At 44.9% G+C, this 15,885-nt stretch overlaps 1 protein-coding gene across 1 annotated transcript; it reads right to left on the bottom strand.

Moving 5' to 3' along the window:
* Positions 1 to 6,789: 6,789 nt before the first annotated feature.
* Positions 6,790 to 15,150, bottom strand: GIMAP2 (GTPase, IMAP family member 2). Its single transcript, XM_031013228.3, has 3 exons — positions 14,942 to 15,150; positions 13,374 to 13,409; positions 6,790 to 8,116 (listed from the first exon to the last, which is right to left on the bottom strand). The coding sequence occupies exons 1-3, from the start codon at positions 15,099 to 15,101 to the stop codon at positions 7,131 to 7,133; spliced, it is 1,182 nt and encodes a 393-aa protein (XP_030869088.2). The 5' UTR covers positions 15,102 to 15,150; the 3' UTR covers positions 6,790 to 7,130.
* Positions 15,151 to 15,885: the final 735 nt, after the last annotated feature.

The following is a 15,885-nucleotide window of genomic DNA, read 5'->3' as shown; positions in this document are numbered from 1 at the left end:
CAGCAACCTTGCCAGCATTTGTTATTTTTTGACTTTTTAGTAATAGCCATTTGGACTGACGTGCGATAGTATCTCATTGTAGTTTATTTTGTATTTCTCTAATTATCAGTGATATTGAGCTTTTTAAAAATATGCTTGCTGGCCACATGTATGTCTTGTTTTGAAAAGTGGCTATTCATGTCCTTTGCCCACTTTTTAATGGGGTTGCCTTTGTTTCTTATAAATTTGCTTGAGTTTCTTACAGATGCTGGATATTAAACCTTTGTCAGGTGCATAATTTGTAAAAATTTTCTCCCATTTTGTAGGTTGTCCGTTTACTCTGTTGATAGTTTCTTTTGCTGTGCAGAAGCTCTTTAATTGGATTCTATTTGTCAGTTTTTGCTTTTGCTGCAATTGCCTTTGGCATCTTCATCATGAAATTTTTGCCAGTTCGTATGCCCAGAATAATATTGTCTAGGTTGTTTTCCAGGGTTTATATAGTTTTTGGGTTTTACATTTAAGTCTTTAATTCATCTTGAGTTGATTTTTGTATATGGTATAAGGAAGGGGTTCAGCTTCAATCTTCTGCATATGGCTAGCCTGGTTAGCCAGTTATCCCAGCACCATTTATTGAATAGGGAGTCCTTTCCCCATTGTTTATTTTTGGCAGATGGTTGTAGTTGTGTGGCCTTATTTTTGGCCTCTCTATTCTGTTCCATTGGTTATATGTCTGTTTTTGTACCAGTACCATGCTATTTTGCTTACTGTAGCTCTGTAGTATAGTTTGAAGTTAGGTAGCATGATGCCTCCAGCTTTGTTCTTTTTGCTTAGGATCACCTTGGCTATTAAGGCTGTTTTGATTCCATATGAATTTTAAAATAGTTTTTTTTCTAGTTCTGTGAAGAATGTCATTGGTAGTTTGATACGAATAAGATTGAATTTATAAATTACATTGGGCAGTATGGTCATTTTAACGATATCGATTCTTCTTATTCATGAGCGTAGAATGTTTTTTCATTTGTTTGTGTCATCTCTGACTTCTTTAAGCAGTGTTTTGTAGTTCTCATTATAGAGATCTTTCGCCTCCCTAGTTAGCTGTGTTCCTAAATATTTATTCTTTTTGAGGCGGTTGTGAATGAGATTGCATTCCTGATTTAGCTTTTGGCTTGACTGTTGTTGTTATATAGGAATGCTAGTGACTTTTGTACATTGATTTTGTATCCTGAGGCTTTGCTGAAGTTCTTTATCAGCCGAAGGAGCTTTTGGGCTGAGACTACGGGATTTTATAGATATAGGCTCATGTTGTCTGCAAACAAGGATAGTGTAAATTTTTCTCTTCCCATTTGGAAGAGAGAAACAAACTCTCTTTTGTTACTCTATTTCTCTCTCTTATCTGATTGCTCTGGCCAGGACTTTCAATACTGTGTTGAATGGAAGTGGTGAAAGAGGACATCCTTGTCTTGTGTCAGTTTTCAAGGGGAATACTTTCAGGTTTTGTCCATTCAGTATAATGTTGGCTGTGGGTTTGTCATAGATAGCTCTTATTATTTTGAAGGTATGTTTCTTCAATACCTGGTTTATTGAGAGTTTTTAACATGAAGGGATTTTTGAATTTGATTGAAAGCCTTTTCTGCATCTATTTAGATGATCATAAGTTCACTAATCTTTTCTTTTTCAGCCTAATATTTTGCTAACCCTATTCAATGTACTTCTTATATCTTTTATGGTAGTTTTTATCTGTAGAGGTTAAATTTGGATCTTTTTAATGTCTTCCATCTTACTACTTAACTGTTTTAACATATAGCACACAGTTGTAATAACTGTGTTAATGTTTTTGGCTGATAATTCTAACACTTTTGTCAGTCTGGGCTGGTATTTATTCATTGATTTATCTCTTCATATTTTCTTGCTACTTTTCATGTTTGGTAATTTTTTACTGGATGCCAGACATCTGGTTTTGACCTTCTTATGTGCTGAATATTTTCGTACTTCTGTAAATATTCTTGAGCTTTCTTCTGGGATGCATTTAAGTTACTTGGAAACAGTTTGATCCTTCAGGTCTTGCTTTTAATATTTGGTAGTCATACTTGATAAGTTTTCAGTCTAGAACCAATTATTTCCCACTAGTGAGGCAAGGCTCTTCTGGGAAATCTACCCAATGCCCCACATATCACAGGCTTTTTTAGTTTGTATGGTCCGTGGTGAGTGCAGGACACTGTTTCCTCTAATCTTGTTGACTGGTTCTTTTTGTCACCTCAGGGGGTTTCACCACATGCATGTGGTGATCAGTATTCAATTGAAGACTCAAGGGGGTCTCTCTGCAGGTGTCTGGATTTCTCTCCGTATAGCTCTCTCCTCTCTCAGACTCTGTTATGTGAACTCTTAGCCACCTTTGTATCTCCAGAATCCCAACTCTATCTTCTCAAATCAGGGAGTCTGCCAGGCTCCACCTGGTTTCCATAAATGTTAGTTTTTTAATGCTGCATAACAAATTACCACGAACTTAGCAACTTAAAACAGCATAGATTTATTATCTCAAGACTAGTGTGGGCAAGGAGTGTAGACATAGCTTAACTGTATGTTCTCTGCTTTAGGGTTTCACCAGCCTGTAATGCTAGCTTAAGTCTAATCAGAGGCTTGACGGGAAAGATCTGAACCCTCAGGATGTTGACAGAATTTGTTTCTTTGTGGCTGTGACCAAGGATTTTGACTTTTTCCTGTATGTTGGCTAGAGGCCACCTGCAGTTCTCTGCCATGTTAGCCCTGTTCATAGGCAATTCACAAAATGGAAATTTGCTCCTTGAAGGCCAGGAGGAGAGGAAAAGCAAGTCTTTGTCCAGCTATATAAATCACTGGAGTGACATTCTGTCACCCATGCCATGTTCTATTGGTTAGAAGTAGGTCTCAGATCCCACCCACAATCAAGGGGAGGAGTTCTACAAAGGTGTGAACACCAGGGGCCAGGAATCATTTGAAGTCAACATAGGGTCTGTCTGTTATACCCTCTCTGTGTTGTGACCTGAAAACTCTCTCAAGACAGGAGGCTGGGAAAATTGAAACTCTTGTCTTGTTTTCCAATTCTCAGTGATTACTCTCTTTTGTTACCTGATGTTCAGTGTCTTCAACACTGTCATTTTATATCATTTGTCCATTTTTTGATTGTTTCACATGGGGCAGGAAGGGGATATCTGGTCCTTGTTATGCTATTTTGATCTGACAAGGAAGTCTGAACTCTGTTTTTTAAATTCAGTTTTTCTGTCTGTTGTCAGGATATGGAAGTGTTGTAGCTTTTAAAAAGTTGATATTATATTGAGATTTCATTGCTCTACTTTTATTACCTTTAATTATCTATCTAAAATTATTATTTTTCTTTCTCATCAGTACTCATACCTTTTATTTTTATTTCTTTTTTTGAAGTTATTAGATAGATAAGACCTGCGGTAAAATGCTAAATAGAAGCAGTGATAGTCTGCATCTTTTGTTGCTCCAAATTTTAATACAAATCCCTGCAATGTTTGAGAGAAACTCTCTTTGTTCATCTGTCCACTTTTAGATGTTTTCCAGTATCTTTACATAGATTTAAAAATTTTTAAAGTTTTTATAACTGCTACCCATGGAGGAGTTTATGTAATGAATACACTTCTCCATCACTAATAGGAGTATTCATCATTAACTTTAAAAAAATCAATTATAATTTGATTTATTAAAATTTCATGAGTTTTTTCAAATACAGCTCATCATCTTTGGTAGTTTTTTGTTCCTTTTTAATTTGGGCTGTATGTGTATGATATTTTAAGAAATATTTTATAGCTACTTAGTACACTGTAACTAGTACTGTGATATTAAAGTTTCTGAGTCTACTTCTGTTGGGTTTTTTAATCTTTTTGATCTTGTTCATAGGGACATGATTTGGGTTCACTTTACTGAATTAATTCCACCTGAATACTCAAGTAAATTGGAGATGTTTTCCTCTAGAGAAGATTTGTGTTTGCTTCTACTGGCTGTCAAGAATTCAACTAATTTTGGATAACTTTAGTCTTCTGGAAGGTCCTAAATTAATACAGAACACTCCAAATCAGCTCTCCAATTTTACTGACAGCCCAAGATTGATTTCTTCATCTTAGGATTGGTACCAGCATTTGTCTATCGGTCAACTCTGCCTTCCTTGTTCATGTATTCCTCATGGGCCTCAACTCCAGTTTGTGCTCCTCATTTAAAAAAAAAATATTGTTTTTCTCTCCCTCTCCCTCTCCCTCTCCCTCTCCGTCTCCCTCTCCCTCTCCGTCTCCCTCTCCCTCTCCGTCTCCCTCTCCCTCTCCCCACGGTCTCCCTCTCCCTCTCTTTCCACGGTCTCCCTCTCCCTCTCTTTCCACGGTCTCCCTCTGATGCCGAGCTGAAGCTGGACTGTACTGCTGCCATCTGGGCTCACTGCAACCTCCCTGCCTGATTCTCCTGCCTCAGCCTGCCAAGTGCCTGCGATTGCAGGCGCGCGCTGCCACGCCTGACTGGTTTTCGTATTTTTTTGGTGGAGACGGGGTTTCGCTGTGTTGGCCGGGCTGGTCTCCAGCTCCTAACCATGAGTGATCCGCCCGCCTCGGCCTCCCAAGGTGCCGGGATTGCAGACGGAGTCTGGTTCACTCAGTGCTCAATGGTGCCCAGGCTGGAGTGCAGTGGCGTGATCTCGGCTTGCTACAACCTCCACCTCCCAGCCGCCTGCCTTGGCCTCCCAAAGTGCCGAGAGTGCAGCCTCTGCCCGGCCGCCACCCCGTCTGGGAAGTGAGGAGCGTCTCTGCCTGGCCGCCCATCATCTGGGACGTGATGAGCCCCTCTGCCTGGCTGCCCAGACTGGAAAGTGAGGAGCGTCTCTCCCCGGCCACCATCCCATCTAGGAAGTGAGGAGCGTCTCTGCCCGGCCGCCCATCGTCTGAGATGTGGGGAGCGCCTCTGCCCCGCTGCCCCGTCTGGGATGTGAGGAGCGCCTCTGTCCGGCCGCGACCCCATCTGGGAGGTGAGGAGCGTCTCTGCCTGGCTGCCCCGTCTGAGAAGTGAGGAGACCCTCCACCCGGCAGCCGCCCTGTCTGAGAAGTGAGGAGCGTCTCCGCCTGGCAGCCACCCAGTCCAGGAGGGAGGTGGGGGTCAGCCCCTCTACCCGGCCAGCCGACCCGTCCGGGAGGGAGGTGGGGGGGGGTCAGCCCCCCGCCCGGCCAGCCGCCCGGTCTGGGAGGGAGGTGGGGGGGTCAGCCCCCCGCCTGGCCAGCCGACCCGTCCGGGAGGGAGGTGGGGGGGGTCAGCCCCCCGCCCGGCCAGCCGCCTGGTCCGGGAGGGAGGTGAGGGGGGTCAGCCCCCCACCCGGCCAGCCGTCCCATCCAGGAGGTGAGGGGCACCTCTGCCCAGCCGCCCCTGCTGGGAAGTGAGGAGCCCCTCTGCCCGGCTAGCCGCCCCATCTGGGAGGGAGGTGGGGGGGTCAGCCCCCTGCCCGGCCAGCCACCCCGTCCAGGAGGTGAGGGGCGCCTCTGCCCAGCCACCCCTACTGGGAAGTGAGGAGCCCCTCTGCCCGGCCAGCCGCCCCATCCGGGAGGGAGGTGGGGGGGTCAGCCCCCCGCCCAGCCAGCCGCCCCGTCCGGGAGGTGAGGGGCGCCTCTGCCTGGCCGCCCCTACTGGGAAGTGAGGAGCCCCTCTGCCCGGCCAGCCGCCCTGTCCGGGAGGGAGGTGGGGGGGTCAGCCCCCCGCCCAGCCAGCCGCCCCGTCCGGGAGGTGAGGGGCGCCTCTGCCTGGCCGCCCCTACTGGGAAGTGAGGAGCCCCTCTGCCCGGCCAGCCGCCCCGTCCAGGAGGGAGGTGGGGGGGTCAGCCCCCCACCCGGCCAGCCACCCCGTCTGAGACGGAGGTGGGGGGGTCAGCACCCCGCCTGACCAGCCGCCCCGTCCGGGAGGTGAGGGGCGCCTCTGCCCGGCCGCCCCTACTGGGAAGTGAGGAGCCCCTCTGCCCGGCCGCCACCCCGTCTGGGAGGTGTACCCAACAGCTCATTGAGAAAGGGCCATGATGACAATGGCGGTTTTGTGGAATAGAAAGTGGGGAAAGGTGGGGAAAGGATTGAGAAATCAGATGGTTGCCGTGTCGGTGTAGAAAGAAGTAGACATGGGAAACTTTTCATTTTGTTCTGTACTAAGAAAAATTCTTCGGCCTTGGGATCCTGTTGATCTGTGACCTTACCCCTAACCCTGTGCTCTCTGAAACATGTGCTGTGTCCACTCAGGGTTAAATGGATTAAGGGCGGTGCAAGATGTGCTTTGTTAAACAGATGCTTGAAGGCAGCATGCTCATTAAGAGTCATCACCACTCCCTAATCTCAAGTACCCAGGGACACAAACACTGCGGAAGGCCGCAGGGTCCTCTGCCTAGGAAAACCAGAGACCCTTGTTCACATGTTTATCTGCTGACCTTCCCTCCACTATTGTCCTGTGACCCTGCCAAATCTCCCTCTGTGAGAAACACCCAAGAATGATCAATAAAAAAAAAAAAAATTGTTTTCTCCACCTTTGGAATTTTCTTTATTTTTCTGGTGAACTCATCAATTATAAAAATTCTGTTTCTTTTAATAAATGTAGCCTCTATTTGCATCTAGCAAGATGATGCTTCAGAATATCCAGTCCAATTTGCTATCTTTTCTGACATTTGTCTTTACCTATGTTTTAGTGATAAAGCTGAAGGACGTCAGGGCTAAAATCTGGCTAAAATGAGTCATGTGTCCACTTACCATTTTCTAAGGAGAAAACTATAGAAGACAATTAACAACATATGATCAAAGGAACTTTACAGTTTATGTAATATTATTTTATTGCCATTTTCATTCTATTCAGTAGAAATAGTAGTACTAGAAAGAAGAAAATGAGATTTTAGGAACATAAAACTGGCTTTAGATATTTGAAAATGAGAGGAATTTTATGTTTACAGATTTCAAAAGGCTTTGATATTATATTTCAATGCAAACAGTAACTTATCGTATGATTTGGTTCATTAATAATTGGAGTGATGTTAAGATTTAAACATTTCATAGAATCTCAAATATAACTTCAGGTACCACATTTTACAGGGAAATTACTGTGATTCACCCACCAAATGATAGTGAGTAAATAATAACTGGGATCTGTAACTATAACCTAGGAGTCTTGCGTTCTAGTCTAATAATTATTCTCAAAAATATCATTAACTTTTTGGGTATAATAAACAGCAAGCTGCAGAATAAATTGCACATGCTAAAGAGTAAGCAACAAAACAAATTGCACATGCTGTGCAGTATGCAAAGCCACAGAATTATCAATCTGAGAAACAACTGAATACAAAATAAAACACACAGTTGTGTTTTGATTAAGGCTCTTTTTAGGCAATTTGCTTCAGCCAAGGCTGTGTAACTTCTTTGAGTTTCCATGTACTTTATAAGGCTGTGTTTGAATTCCTTTACTCTTTCATCTGATCCCACAGGTCCACATTTAGACCTCTGTATTAGGCTGTACAGCCCATTGGTATAGTGATCACCATTTTTCTCCATCAACAGATCCTCAATACAGTCCATTAGTTCCTTCACTTGGTCATCCTGATTGCTCCCTTCAGCACGGTTATTAAAGGCACAGATTCGCCCACCACATGCTGCCACCAGCTTGCTTAGGGCTTTGTTATCTGAGTCGCGCATGTAATCCATCAGGGAGCCACCATTGAGGTCTTCCTTGTGGGTAAAGAGGACAATTGTGTGTCCCATGGCATCCTCTCCAAAGATCTCCTTCACCCTCTGTGCAGCCTGCTGGTCCTGCGAGGTATAGCGGCCCAGCTGAGTCACCAGGAGCAGCACATGGGGTCCTGGTGCAGAGAGCAAGTAGCATCTCTGCACCTCTTTGTACAGAGCTTCACAGTGGTCCTTCCAAGAAAACATATCTGGTGTGTCAATAATGACAATCTCTCTATTTCCCCAGCTTCCCTGACTTTTGCTGCAAGTCTTAGTCAAGGTCTGGGAACCCAGCTTCGATTCAAATGCTTGCTTCCTGAGGATGCTGTTCCCTGCAGCACTTTTGCCAGTTCCTGTTTTGCCCACCAGGATGATTCTCAGCTCAGATCTGCTGGCACATTGGCCCTTTGCATGTGGTCCTGTGAGGAGCAAGTTTACTGTGTTATCACTACACTGATCACGGCAGTGGAATTTTTTTTTCTTTTCATTTCTTTTTCTTTTTTTTTTGAGACGGAGTCTCGCTCTGTTGCCCAGGCTGGAGTGCAATGGCGTGATCTCGGGTCACTGCAAGCTCCACCTCCCGGGTTCACGCCATTCTCCTGCCTCAGCCTCCCAGTAGCTGGGACTACAGATGCCCGCCACCGCATCCGGCTAATTTTTTTTTTTGTTTTTTTGGTAGTTTTAGTAGAGACAGGGTTTCACCGTGGGCTCGATCTCCTGACATCGTGATCCGCCCGCCTCGGCCTCCCAAAGTGCTGGGATTACTGGCGTGAGCCACCGGGCCCAGCCGGTAGTGGAATATTTTTAATGATAAGGAGGTATTCCCCATTATGTAAAAAGATACTCTCACATCTATTTCACGTGAAATGAAAGCTAACTTGATTGCTCTAGGATGCAGGGTATTGCCATGTTGGAGCCTAGGAAAACATACTTGGGGATGAGATGGATTTAGAGACATTTCTCATCATGTAATGGTTGCCTGAATCACTCAGTCCTGGATCTCTAGAAGAAAAGTTTTCTGGAGATCAGAGATGCGTAGGCAAGGCCATGGGTTCCATCTCAATGTGGGCCAAGTGACCTGGCTCTGTTTCAAGGCCAGAGGTTGCTACTTTGACCTTGGCTAGGCAGAGTGGGGTCATGACTACCAGGGAAGTGGCTGGACCAGCAAAATATTAGAATGAGCAGTGTAAAATTATTTTTATTAGTGAAGAAACAACTGATATCTTATAAAGGATATCATAATTTTGCTTAGAAAGCATGGCATAATTTTGGTATAAGATAGTCACAGAATATGGTAAACTTCCCTCTCTCCTTCCCCATTTCCCTTCAACGTGGGTAAGGTTCTGGGGAGAGGAGTGAATGGGGACAGAGGTATGAAGGAGCTTGAGGCTTTAGGGAAAAAATGTGTTTCAGACACATAAAAGGGGAAGGCATAGGAGCCATGGTGCCATTTCGCTGGTCCACATGGCAGTGAAAAGAATGACTTGTCTAGGGCAGGTTCATGGAAGAACCAAGATGCAGCTTTGTAGTGGAGAGAGGAGTGATTTAACTTGCAAGGCAAGGGTGACTCTGGTTCTTGAGGGTTAACCCCTTGATTCCTTTACTGTAAGGAACATTTGACCCATATGAGTGAAACGGAATACCATGATAACAGGAAAATCTTTCTGGAGGGAATATCCAAACAAACTAAGACTCTCCTGCTAAGCTCATTGCCTTTTGGGGTTTAGCTGTTCCTTACTCTCATGTTGCAGAGAGAAAGTTGGAGAAGGAAAGTCTACATTGACTACAGAATATCAGAGCTTAGAAGGAACTTAGACTGTACAAAGAAAATGAGCTTTCTGAGAGGCAGCATGCAGTGGTGAAGAAAAAAAGAATCTGGAGCTGGATTGCTTAGTTTAGATTGTCTTTCCATTGCTAGTCATATGATCTTGGACAACTGATTAATTTCTCTTCATCTGGAGAAGATGATGGTTTACTCCATGTGGTGGTGTTCTAATGATTAAATAAGTTAATATATGTAAAGAACTTAAAAGAGTGCTGGTGCACTTAAGCACTTGGTGAAAATTAGGCTAGGATTGTTTATAGCAACCTCCTTATAGATGAAGTAACTTGCATGCAGGGGTTAAGTAACTTGGACAAAGTCACCTAAATAGTTAGTGAAATCTACCCTTTATTGAGCACTTTTAATGTGCCAGGATCTGTTCCAAGTGGTTTACCTGCATTACCTAATTTACTCCTCCTAGCAATGATATGATTTAGGGTTAGGTGCTGCAATGCCCACCAGGGGTCTTGTTCTTAGCTGGTTCAAATGACCTCTCGGGCTCACAGGACTGCCATGGGCCTCACTGGGACACTAGTCTACTCAGAAGAATGGAAAACTTCGCTTGCCAGAGGGACAATGTTGGGCCTTCCACCTAGTGGAAGTCTACGCAGCAATTCATGGAACACTGCAAACTGTCACCTAGGGAGGTCCCAGGGCAAGGAGATGGCATCTTGAGCAGTTATAGAAGCCACCTGGACTCACAGGAGCCAATGTCTCTTGTAGCAACTCTGGGGTTTAGCTTCCAGATTCCCTGCAAGGAACATGAGAGTTACAAGAGTCACTGTGCTCAGGGAAGTTCAAAACATAGCTTCCTAGCATGTATTTATAGTTCTTCCAGTATAGATATAGTTCACCCATCAAGAGAAGTTTTCAACCATAAGCAAAGTTCCTAATAATGTTAGAGACATTTTACTCTTATTAAATTATTAGAGAATCTGAGCTAAAACATTTAACCAAAGATTAAATTCTCAGGCAGAAAGGGAAAGGGTTTGTCAACCTTTTTACCCATGGGTTCCTTTTATTCACCTTATTTTACACATAAATCTGCAACTTGCCCAATAACTTAGAGCCCATTAAAAGTAACCAGTTTAGTAAATGAAAAAGCTGGCATTTGAACCTGCCCATTTTCTATGCCTGAAGTATTAGTGCTTTGCCATGCTGCTAAGCCAACACTTGTTGCACATATTTAAGTATTTTCTTTTCCAGACAAATTGGCCAAAATTTATGGACATTTAATCTTATTTTCTGTAGGCCAGTGAAATTATGGCCTCACAGTAGACATGCAATGGACACTTTTACTTAAAAGGAAGCAGGCATTACCTTACACATTTCTATATTCTGAAAACAGCAGCCAAGCAGCTCCTGATACACTGCACTGGAGCTTGCTTAGATGCGGCCAAATTGCACCTTTAACCTTCCTCTCGCCTATGAAAACAGAAATCAAGGGAGTCATTGAAGAGACGCGGTGGGAGTCCTGAGTTGCTGGCCTCCTAGGGAGTGCTACCTCATTCTCTCCCATGGGGAGGGTATAGGGAAGAGAATTCTCTGCATCCAAAGCCAAGTGAGAGGGTCTCTAAAGCATCCACTCATAAATATTGGGCATGTCACCAAAGTTGAGAGATAGGTAGGTCATTTCCCAGATGGGTGTCTGCTGAATGACAGAAACTGGTAAGCCTATCCAAGTGCAGCAAAGTGAAGATAATTCTTGAGCAAATTTTTAAGAGGAGTTAGATGTAACCTGAAGTTTGGAGACATGTATAAACATGGAAATTGGTGTCTATTTCCTTTCTGGAGAATTCTAAATTTTGAAGGCTGACTAGAGCCTCCTAGGAGACCAGGATAAGGAGTAAGCAGCAATGGCTTAGGGGGTTTCCCATGGACAGAAGGGATCTTACAGAAAATAACTAGGCACAGCTGCCTTGATGAGGCCCTGTCCAAAGGCCTGCCTTGTATGGCGATGCAATTACATACAAGGCCTGCCTTGTATGGAGTGCAATTACAAGAGGAAGCCAGGGGTGCCATGAGGGTGGGAGCAGAGGTCTAGCTGGAGAATTCTGCCAGAGAGGGCGCAGCCTCTGGCGGGAAGCGTGCAACTTAGCCCCGTGGCGACTCCACAGTGTTCTCGCACAGTGCAGGGTGTCTGCTGTAATGGGGCATGGGATGGCGGTGAGGACTAGCCAGGAGACAACTGCAAGGACAATGGGACTCAAGCACTCCACCTTCTTTCTCCAGTCACCCATCCTCCTGCCTGATGGGGAAGGAGGGACTAGCATGAGGGTTGAAGGGGCAGAGCTGGAAGGGAGAGGAGGACTTTTGGAAGGTCCCAGAGTTCAGGCTGAGGCTGAGGTAGAGGAAGGAGAAACTCAAATCGAATGTAAGTTTGATGTTAGACGGCACCGAACAGTACAACACCTGATACATGTGTCATAGTGACTTTAATAGACTATTCTTCTAGTCTCTATTAATCAGAAAGGCAACTGCCTGAGATGGCATCAATAAATCAAGATTGTGGCCGGGCGTGGTGGCTCACGCCTGTAATCCCAGCACTTTGGGAGGCTGAGGTGGGCAGATCACTTGAGGTCAGGAATTTGAGATCAGCCTGGCCAACATGGTGAAACCCTGTCTCTACTAAAAATATAAAAATTAGCCAGGCATGATGACACATGCCTGTAATCCCAGCTACTCAGGAGGTTGAGGCAGGAGAATCACTTGAACCTGAGAGGCAGAGGTTACAGTGAGCTGAGATTGCACCGATGCACTCCAGCCTGGGCCACAGAGCCAGACTCCATTCCCTCCACCCCGCAACCAAAACAAAAGGAAATCAAGATTGCATAATAAGAGTCAGTGGCTGGGAGGAAAAAAAAGTTGTTTCTCATTTGGATCTCAGAGTTCAGCTTGATCAATAAACAAGTTCCATACTCAATGAAGCCAGAGACCTCCTATTTCTCACAGGTGAGGGTTGAGTGTGAAGGCAACTTGGTAAGGAGGAAGATCTGGGCTCTTCTTGATGTAAGAGACTGAAGACAGGGTTGGCAAGGGGCAGAGAGTGAGGAGGAGGGAGTGGGAAAGGGGAGGTCAAGATACAGAGAGAGAGACGCCCATACCATACAGATAGCAGAAACAGGTGCAAGAAGAGAAGAGAGAGAGAAAGGACAAGGGAAGAGAAGGGAATGATAGAGACAGACAGAAAGACAGAGAGAGAGACACACACACACAAAGAACCTATGGAAATGTGAGAGAAGGAAGAGAAGACTGAATGGTAGGAGAAGGAGTATTTCAAAGAAATCTGAAAGATTTGTGCATAAGGGAAAAGCCTGGATGCATATTTTGGATCCTGGTGAGTATTTTAACAATTTTCGAGCCAGACTTGGTGGTTCATGCCTGTAATTCCAGCATTTTGAGAGGCCGAGGCGGGTGGATCACAAGGTCAGGAGTTTGAGACCAGCCTGACCAATATGGTGAAACCCCGTCTCTACTAAAAATACAAAAAAAAATTAGCTGGGCGTGGTGGTGTGTGCCTTTAGTCCCAGCTACTTGGGAGGCTGAGGCAGGAGAATCACTTGAACCTGGGAGGCAGAGGTTGCAGTGAGCCGAGATTGCGCCACTGCACTCCGGCCTGGGTGACAGAGAGAGACACCGTCTCAAAACAAACAAACAAACGAACAAACAAAGAAAACAAAACCCCACAATTTTCAGCTGCTGGTGGTGGTAGCTGTGGGAGTTAGAATAAGATCCTTCACCCTTGTTTATTTTGCCCCAACATCATCAGAAGAGCCAAACACACACACACACACACACACACACACACACACACACACACACACACACACACACACACGAAGTCACCTTCTTACCCCAGTGACTGTGTTCATTTTGGTCCATTGGTGTTCCTGAGAAACAGAGAGACAAGAAACTTATTTTTCAGTTCTAAATCATGAAAAATTCTTATATTTCTTTTCTTTTCTTTTTCTCTCTTTTTTTTTTTTTTTTTTTTTTTTTGAGACACAGTTTCACTCTGTCACCCAGGCTGGAGTGCAGTGGTGCGATCTTGGCTCACTGCAACCTCCACATCCTGGGTTCAAGTGATTCTCCTGCCTCAGCCTCTCGAGTAACTGGGATTATGGGTGTGCGCCACCATGCCCATCTAATTTTTGTAGTTTTAGTAGAGACAGGGTTTCACCATGTTGGCCAGGCTGGTCTCGAACTCCTGACCTCAAATGATCCACCAGCCTCGGCCTCCCAAAGTTCTGGAATTAAAAGCGTGAGCCCACTTTGGGAGGCCGAGGTGGGCGGATCACGAGGTCAGGAGATCGAGACCACGGTGAAACCCCATCTCTACTAAAAATACAAAAAAAAATTAGCCGGGCGCAGTGGCGGGCGCCTGTAGTCCCAGCTACTCGGGAGGCTGAGGCAGGAGAATGGCGTGAACCCGGGAGGCGGAGCTTGCAGTGAGCCGAGATTGCACCACTGCACTCCAGCCTGGGCGACAGAGCGAGACTCCGTCTCAAAAAAAAAAAAAAAAAAAGCGTGAGCCACCGTGCTAGGCCAAGATCCTTATATTTCTAAACAACCATGTTTCATTTGTCTACTCATAAGGGACAAGGTGGGTGGGAAAGGAATGACTTCCTACTTTACAGAGAACTGGAATCACTTGCTGAGGGGCTGAGAAGTGGGTTTCATTTGTAAGCCTCATGCCCAGCTCTCTCTCGCTTTCTTCCTCCCGTCCTCTCACAGATCAGCCCGGCTCCCTTCTGTTTTTGTTTTGCCTGCACACTCTTCCCTACTGTCAGCTTTCTCTATAGGTGTGCCTTCCCTTACACCTTAGGCTCAGTCCTCCCTTTCCCTCTCTTACTTTTCCCACCTTGCCTCCTTCCCTCCTCTACTCTCTCCAAACCTCCTCCCTCATGTTGAGTCTTTGCTGAGAGACTCAGTGAATGAAGATTATGACTCTGGGAAACCGTGCAGTCCTTTAAGCTGGAAATACACTTCACTTGATCCATTAATGGCTTGAATTTTTCTCATTCCCCAACAGCCCCTGGTTATGAGCCCTTGCAATGCAGGAACTACTATGGAGTGAGAAATATCGGTACGTGTTCCTCAGCTAGTTTCTCTTGCTTAAATCTGGCAGGCATAGACCAAGCGTACAAGCACAGAAAACTGAAAGCCACAGATTAATGCTCAAATTCTTCCCAGTTAGCACTTTTTATTGACTTTATACTATGGAAATTCTTTCTTTGCCAGTAATGTGTAAAGTAAATTACATCGGTTTCCTGTAAACTGGCTTCACTTAAGGAAAAGGCAGTCACTCTAAATTGCTTCTCTTAAAATAGGACAAATTTGTTCTAAGAAAAATGAAAATGTTTGTCCGTGGCTTGGGACCTAGAAATCAACACTGCAGAACTTTTCGTAAATCTGGGCTTACCTGATTTATTGTTCAAAGAAACAGTTGGCTCCCTGTTCAGTCCTGTTGTCTTATAGCTCAGCTCCAAGAGAAAAAGAAAGTAAAACTGAGACTCCAGTTGGTCTTCTTCCTCTCTTGAATCTTCACTGAGCTTCCTGACTGCTAATGAACCCCACCACATGCCTGTGTTTGAAATTCTCTTTCATGCCATTTTACAAAATAAACAGTTTAAATGGAAAGTTAATCAGTAGTTATTTGCTGTCATGTGGGCCAACTGTCTCTTCTTCTCAAAAGTGAAAAAAGAGTGTTTTAATGATTTCATCTGGACTGGGAAGAAAGGCACGAATGCCAAGGAAGTTGGTGGATTTCAGTCCTTCCAAGCTGGGATATGTCCCAACAGTTAGAAGTTTGTCTAGATGCAAATGGCCCCCTGAGAAGGGCTTAAACCTCATTGACACCAGCAGCAGGGATTATTCTAAAGCAGATGCCACTGGGAGAGAAGAGGAGCCTCTGATAGGCACTGCCCAGGGGAAGAAGGGCACAGAAAGGGGAACCTGAGAGGGGACGTTTTTGTCTGAGTCTGATTGTAAGGATCATTAACCGTCAAAACATTTTTACATAACTCATTCATGGCTTCTAGGATTCTGGGCCTTTCTTCCCTGTCCAGCTCTGTAATTTCAGAGAACCTCCCTGTGGGGAGAAATTGTCTAGGAAATGTCTATAGTAATAATCTGGAGTGTTGGCTGGGTCAAATGGTATTTCTAGTTCAAGATCCCTGAGGAATCGCCACACTGACTTCCACAATGGTTGAACTAATTTACGGTCCCACCAACAGTGTAAAAGTGTTCTTATTTCTCCACATCCTAGCATTTAAAACATTTCCTTTTGATTGTCTTGGAGTTTCCAGGTTTATCATAGACTCAGTTGCAAATAGTGATAATTTTCCCTCCTTGTTTCCAAAAATA

Source organism: Gorilla gorilla, chromosome 6 (genome assembly GCF_029281585.2).
Source record: "Gorilla gorilla gorilla isolate KB3781 chromosome 6, NHGRI_mGorGor1-v2.1_pri, whole genome shotgun sequence".
NCBI classification, from domain to species: domain Eukaryota; kingdom Metazoa; phylum Chordata; class Mammalia; order Primates; family Hominidae; genus Gorilla; species Gorilla gorilla.
This window is presented reverse-complemented; position numbering and strand designations above follow the sequence as displayed.